At 35.8% G+C, this 8,084-nt stretch overlaps 1 protein-coding gene across 4 annotated transcripts in view; it reads left to right on the forward strand.

Moving 5' to 3' along the window:
• The window catches only part of LOC106884322 (vacuole membrane protein 1), an 89,404-nt gene that overhangs the window by 27,824 nt on the left and 53,496 nt on the right, over window positions 1-8,084 (forward strand). The window contains exon 1 of one of the 4 annotated variants that reach the window (XM_014935646.2): window positions 5,432-5,743. The exons of the other annotated variants lie outside the window; for them this stretch is intronic. Within the exon in view, the coding sequence (XP_014791132.1) occupies window positions 5,712-5,743 (32 nt within the window). The 5' untranslated portion in view covers window positions 5,432-5,711. Of the gene's footprint in view, window positions 1-5,431; window positions 5,744-8,084 lie in introns of those variants that run through there. 4 annotated transcript variants of the gene reach the window in all.

Genomic DNA, 8,084 nt, shown 5'->3' on the forward strand with positions numbered 1-8,084 from the left:
ATATATATATATATACATACATACACACACACACACACATATATATATATATACATACATGCATATGTACTTGTATGCATGTGTATATATACATACTCATACGTGTTTCATCATCGTTTAACAATGTATGTGTGTATGTACATAATATATATATATACACACACACACATGTATAGATAAACATATTCATATGTGATATATGTGTAAAAAGGTTGAATTAGATTTGTCCTTTAATTTGGAGGTTTCCAAAAACAGATTTCTAATATAGATTCTTCATATTCTGTTGGTAGCTCACTGGCGTAATATTGCAAATATGAAAATAATACTTGTATATAGTGTGTTGTGAATTTATGGAAAGAAATCCCATAAAACTCAACAATTTTGATAAAAATGGAGAAGAGAAGGTGTTAAAATATATAAGAGAATTTTAACTCATGTGATGATCGTTTTGTACAGCGATATAAAAATCATGCAAATTCATGGTTGAATAGACTTAATTAAATTAGTTAGATTAAATTAAATTAATTATATATCACTGTACTCTTCAGTGCAAAAAGTCTAAACAATATTGTTTTTACAAAGGATTTGAGAAAGGAAAAAGCAAAATAGGATCTAGGAGATTCAGATTTATCCATATGAGAAAGAAAGATGTGTGTGAGTCCAGTTATGTATTAACTAAAACTAAAGGCTATAACAGTTATTTGAAAATATGAGAGAGGTTTTAGAGATGTTCCCTCTATAGATGAGAAAAGAGATTAGAAATATACATACATATTCATAAATATGTGTGTGTGGCTGTGTGGTAAGTAGCTTGCTTACCAACCACATGGTTCCGGGTTCAGTCCCACTGCATGACACCTTGGGCAAGTGTCTTCTACTATAGCCTCGGGCTGACCAAAGCCTTACGAGTGGATTTGGTAGACGGAAACTGAAAGAAGCCCGTCGTATATATGTATATATGTATATATATATATATATATATATATATATATATACACACGTATGTATGTATGTGTGTGTATATGTTTGTCCCGCAGCATCGCTTGACAACCGATGGTGGTGTGTTTACGTCCCCGTAACTTAGCGGTTCGGTAAAAAGAGACTGATAGAATAAGTACTAGGCTTCCAAAGAATAAGTCCTGGGGTCGACTTGCTCGACTAAAGGCGGTGCTCCTGCATGGCGGCAGTCAAATGACTGAAACAAGTAAAAGAGTATATGTGTGTATTTGTGTGTGTGTTTGTGTGTATGCATATTTTTTCCTGTCTCTGAAATTGATTTTGCCTTCCAGTCCATTGTTAATTCTCTCGTTCATCTCCACATCCTGGATTTTTCCATTAAGACATTTTTTTTTTCCTTTTGTGTTCCTTTGAAGAAAGTCTTGATATCATCTTTGCATGGTGGGCCTTATTAACATTGGGATATGTTGACTATGTCCTAGATATTCACTCATTGCATTCAAGTGTTTGCTTCTTTGTATTACTAGGTTAATCCATTATTCTCTCTCAGTGTGTTATATTCATTTGTTTTGTGGAATAATGTGTTAGTAGGTTATTCTATTGAGTTGGTGGGTTCTTATTATTCTTGTGTCAATACTTTTTAATCTTGTCTTAATGATTTCTGAATATTAGAACACCATGGAATATTTGTAATGCTAAAGGCTGGGCATATACCAATGCTGGATATGTGAGTTGCCACAGCATTTGATTAGCATCATATGTATTGTTACTGTTAGCCTGTTCCAGCCGACTATTTTCATAACACCTGTACTACCTCCATGACATTAAATAATTCATGTGAATATATGAATTTTAGAATTAATCTTTTACTTGAGTTAGTCATTAGACTGCAACCAGTACTTATCTTTTCAGCCCGGTACTCATTCTATCATTCTCTTTTTGTTGAATCTCTAAGTTACAAGGATGTAAACACACCAACACTGGTTGTCAAGCAGTGGTGGGGTAAAAATACAGACACAAAGACACACACATACACACACGTATATGTATATGTGATAGACTTTTTCAGTTTCCGTCTACCAAATCCACTCACAAGGCTTTGGTTGACCTGAGGCTATAGTAGAAGACACTTACCCAAGGTGTCACACAGAATGACTGTGCCTGGAACCATGTAGTTAAGAAGCAAACTTCTTACCACATAGACACGCTAACAAACATGCTTAAGAATAACAATTTATTATGATGGTCAGTTAAATCCATAATCTCATTATGCCATAAGCATAGCTGATAGCCTGATTTGTTACGCAGAGACTAGGTTAGGTGTTCGTGTCATTCATTTAAACATGCCTTGTACATATTTTATGAGTTTCCAGACTGATGAGTGACAAACTTGACTTCAGTATGATTGATGAACCTATATAATTGTTTTATTAAAAAATAAAAAAATAATAAATAGATGAAATAAATTTAGATCTTATTATATTGTAGGGATGTCTAAACAAAGCAAATGAAAATAATTTGCTTAGGTAGCTGAAGGTTTAGTGGAATGACACTTTCATGTATACATGGTGCAATGAATTGTATGTGAACTCTGCAGTAACCCCCCCCCCCCGCAAAACGCTTAATGTTGGGTCTTTTAAAGTGATGAGCCATTTATAACGTAACTTAACAGGTGATGGGAGTGGGTAGTGATATAATGTATGGCATGAATTTCTAGAATTATTGCCCTTGTTGACAATGTCGAGAGATATGAATCAATGACAAGTATCTGTGAGATTGCTTGATATGCTAGAAATAGAAGCCAAATTCCTTCAGTTCAGATCCTACCATTTTTCTAAAAACTAAGACACGTTGGACAATGTGATTTACAAAAAAGTGGAAAGGTCATGATTGGATGATCTTTGATATGTTTGCTCAATTAAGGCTGGTTAACAGCATAAAATATATTTTAGAGATGTAATAATGCCTAATGAGAAATTTGGAGCTTCAAAATGATTGTAAATGCAGGAAAAAGAAGTCTGGGAAATATGAGTTGTTCAATATTCTTTTCTACTCTAGGCACAAGGCCCAAAATTTTTGGGGACAGGGGCCAGTCGATTATGTCGGCCCCAGTATGCAACTGGTACTTAGTTTATCGACCCTGGAAGGATGAAAGGCAATGTCAACCTTGGCGGAATTTGAACTCAGAACGTAAAGACAGACGAAATGCCACTAAGCATTTTGCCCGGCATGTTAATGTTTCTGCCAGCTCGCCACCTTAAATTAGGAATTTAAGCATCTATTGTCTGGCAAAAGATAAATCTATCTGTCTGTCTGTCTATATATATATATATATATATATATATATATATATTCTTTTATTCTTGTTTCAGTCATTTGACTGCAACAATGCTGGAGCACCACCTTTAGTCAAACAAATCAACCCCAGGACTTATTTTTTGTAAGCCTAGTACTTATTCTAGTAGTCTCTTGCCGAACTGCTAAGTTACGGGGACGTAAACACACCAACATCGGTGGTCAAGTGACGGTGGGGACACACACACACACATACAGACATAATCACACACACACATATACGACGGGCTTCTTTCAGTTTCCGTCTACCAAATCCTCTCACAAGGCTTTAGTTGGCCCAAGGCTATAGTAGAAGACACTTGCCCAAGGTGTCACACAGTGGGACTGAACCTGGAACCATGTGGTTGGGAAGCAAGCTTCTCACCACACAGCCACTCCTGAGCATATATATATGTCAGGAGGCACAAGCACTTACACAACGGTAACTTCCACCTACCAAATTCAATCACAAGGCTTCAGTCGGCCTGAGGTTATTGCAGAAGATACTTGCTCAAGGTGCCATGCAGTGGGACTGAACCCAAAACCATGTGGCTGGGATATATATATATTTTAGCTTTTATTTGTTTCAGTCATTAGACTGTGGTCATGCTGGGGCACTGACTTGAATGTTGGTTGAATGGATTGGTTCCAGTATTTTTTATTTTTCTAAGTCTGGTACTTATTCTATTGGTCTATTGCCAGCCATTAAGGTATGGGGGGACATAAACACACCAACAAACCCATATATATCTGTCTAGTAGATAGGTATACTCTACCCCCTTTACATTTCCATTCCCCCCACATTATTTACTTTCATCTTATCTTACCTTCATGCACAGCTATGTATAATGTACCACCAGTGTATAATCTTTGCTGATACTGCACACCTCCTACACAACCCTTTCACTATCTTATCATTTAATTCTTTCTCATTAACCCTTCGATGCTACTTTTCACTTCTCTCACAGTAAATCTGTCTTTTTACATCATAGAGTTACTCTCTTTTGCTTTGAAAGTCACAGGGTAACCAAACAGTTCTGGTGGCACAAAAGGCACCCAGTACACTCTAAGTGCTTGATAATTTATCTGAACAATGACAAGGCCAAATTTAAAAAGACTCTTTAGTCTTACTTGTAGTAATGCAACCCTTTTAGTGCTGGCACCATGAAAAATGCACTCTGAACATTGTAAAGTGGTTGATGTTAGAAAGGGCATCCATCTGTAGAAGCCATGACAAAAATGACACAGTGGAAGATGTGGTGTTATGATCCATTGAATCCTGATGAATTGTCATTCCCTTGCCAGCATGGAAAGCGAAAGTAGAATGATAACGATATGTGTATATAAAATAAAAAATAAAAAAATAAAAAAACACTCAGCACAAAAAAGATGATTAAGGTCATAAATATATTCTGTTCTTTTTTTTGCTCCAGCATGGCCGCAGTCAAATGACTGAAACAAGTAAAAGAATATATGTATATGTCAAAATGCGCTCTCAGCTAGAGTTAAGGTTATGCCTGTTGAGGCAAACACACATGTCCACAGCTGTTCTCTTACCTCCAGACAGTCTTTTCCTTAAAGGTATGTCATGTTGGAGGATTCATGGGAATATCCCCACTTTTCATTTGAAATTGTCCCAGTTACCACCAAGTGATTGTTATACCTTTTCAGAAAAATGGAGATAATTTAAACTAATCAAGAATTTAATCGTGTATTTAATAGCTACCCTTATTTAAATTTTGGTGCATGTACACATACGTACACCCATATATCTATATGCACACACACACCCGTACATACAGCTACATGCATTTGTTACAGAGGATATGGAATTGTTTCAGTTCCAATAAAAGCGCGCGCGCGCACACACACACACAGACGTGTGTGTTCTGTTTTACTTTATCCATGTTCTAAGGTAGATAAATAGTCAAATTGCTTGACATCTCTTTGGTCAGATATATCCATCAACGGGTGAAAATCCATATTTGTTCTTATGTGTATGTGGGAGATCAGTCGATCATAATGACTTCAGTTCTCGACTGGTGTGTGTGTGTTTTTTTTTATCGATTCCCAGAATAATAAACGATTTAAGTCGTCGACCTGGCGAGATTTAAACTCGGAACGTAAAGGGCCGTAACTAAATTCTGCAAAGCATTTTGTCCAACGCTCTAACGATTCTGCTAATCCACCGCTGTCAGTCTAAAAATTACATGTATATGTATTATATGTGTAATAGATACTACAAATACAGATGTCACATAAGTATCAGATAACGTTTGGGGGACTGCTTCTTGCTTCAGAGTGATTATCCATCTCGATTTCTGTCATTTATATCTCGAACGACCAGACACACAACCACGCATACACGCACACACACACGCACATACACAACGACACAACGGTCTCTTTAATTTGAAAATATGTCGAAAAAAAAGCGGACTGCCAGATCAAAGTAAGTGCCAAAAGTTATTCTTATTATTACACCGATGGTAACTATTAGCACATGAACGAAAGCATCACAGAGCATGTTATTGGTTGTGTGTGTGTGTGTGTGTGTGTGTATATATATATATATATAAAGGTCCATACTAGACTACAGTTAATTTGTTTACATAGATGCTCAGACAACCCCAAAGCTAACATGAAACCCCCCACATACACATGCTTGGATTGGTGATGATTGCATCTTTCCGTTTTGAAAAACAATAGTTTAATATAGAACTGGAATAATAATTGATTGTTTATTTCATCTGATACATCACTTTTATTAATTTTTTTCTTTAAGTATTCAGTAGTAATATTTCTCGCCTTTTGGGGGATGGGCTTAAAAGGTTTAAAATGATGGTTTGATTATAACATTTTGTTAGTATCCTAATTTATTGTCATTTTCCATTTCAAATAGATCTGTTTATTTGTACACATAAACATACACAGCTTATATTCTCGATGCTGTTATCTGTTGAATGTTTATAAATCAATATCTTTTCTGTTAAGGCTGAATGGAATGTAAGTAAAAACGAAGGCTTCTAATGAGCAATTATTATATATCCCACGATATGTGCACCAGCATGACCGCAGCCACTTGGCTGAAACACATAAATAAATAAATAAATAAATATATATATATATATATATACACACACACACGTTTGGTATTTATGAGAATATAATATATACGCATGTCATGCATGTTCCTGTTTAGCCCTAGGTCAGCCCTGGTCGTGCAAACATGATCAAACGCATTCTAACTGTGACCTCACACCTTTTTTGTATTCGGACTATATCAGTATGTCCATTCTTAAGACAGAGGAGGATATGGTTGGAGGGCTATTTAGCTGCTGTTACTGGCATTGAACGGCGACGTAGTTGTTCATTTGGCTCGTTGTGCACGCGTGTAACACATCTGTATACGTTATACATATATAATCACGTGTCATACATATACATATATGCATTTAAAGTGTATAGTATAAGTACATTTTATTGTTATTCATGCATTTGTGTATATCTGCATGCCTTGTAGATTTGTACACACCTGCGTTTGAATATGATATTTATGTGTGTGTGTGTTTCTGTATATATCTATCTGTATATATATTCGTGAGTGTTGTCTGTGATATATTTTACACACACGTGTGAGATACTTGTAACTTTTTAGTTTTCTTTGTCGTCTTCTCATTTCTGCTTCTTACATACGATCGTCCTCTTGCATATGAATGTTATTATCAGTCATATCGTGGACGAGTCACTTTCAGTTTTCAACACACCATTCGATGCCAAGCATGCACATATCTGATTTATTATAAGAAACTCTCTCCCGTTGCACCCGGCTAACAATTTCACTGAACGAACGAGTTGAAGGAATATGTATATATATATATATATATGTGTGTGTGTTTGAGAAATTATTGAAATTAAGTTTTGGGGTCTTTCGAAGCATGCAGAATTATGCTGCGTGTTTTCGTTTTTAAATAGGTAAATTAAAATATAACGTCATTTATATGTTGTTTTAAGGAAGGTATCCCATAGCGGTTTAGCTCATAAAATGACGCGAGATATTTAGTTTGTCGGCCACACACACAATGAGAGAGAAAGAGAAAGGAGAATCAGGTGATTGTTCTGACCGAAGGTAGTCGTTTGAGGACATCATCGTTTACAGTTTTGAATTCGATACAAAAATAAAAACAATTGGTAACGAAGTAGCTTTCCGTGAGTGATGAACACAAGTGAGATGTCATAAAACAGAGAGGGGTTATCCCGACCGGTGGCGCATTAAAAAACTAAACTGGTATTCCATCAAATAAATGATTGTTGTTGTTTAGCTACAGGACCGATCAATTGACTAAAGGCATTTCGGTTGTGAACATTCCCTTTTTTAGGAGTTGGTTTATGTGTATATCTTTCTCTTATTAAATGTTTGGGTGAAAATAAAAAAATTGTCAGCTATTGTTTCTAGCCAGTGAAGCGATCTCGTAGACAGTCCTTCGTAGCTTCCTTTATCACTGGTTATTCTTATTGATATTATAGTTTATGTAATTAGCTATTTTTCTCATGCACAAAATATGCCTTTATTGTTTCTTCACTATTATCTATATCTGAACCTTACTTCAGCTATTTCGTTGCGTGCCCTGGTCAAGGAGAAACTGCTTACTTCGTTTACCAGAGGTTCTAGTTCACAGTCGAAAGGTTAATAACAGGAAAGATATTCAACTGTGCCCTTACTCCAACCCTATTATATAGATTAATAAAAGAAACGTGTTTATGGAAAAGCTAAAAATAAAAGATCGCATCAT

Source organism: Octopus bimaculoides, chromosome 1 (assembly GCF_001194135.2).
Source record: "Octopus bimaculoides isolate UCB-OBI-ISO-001 chromosome 1, ASM119413v2, whole genome shotgun sequence".
In the NCBI taxonomy this organism is placed as follows: domain Eukaryota; kingdom Metazoa; phylum Mollusca; class Cephalopoda; order Octopoda; family Octopodidae; genus Octopus; species Octopus bimaculoides.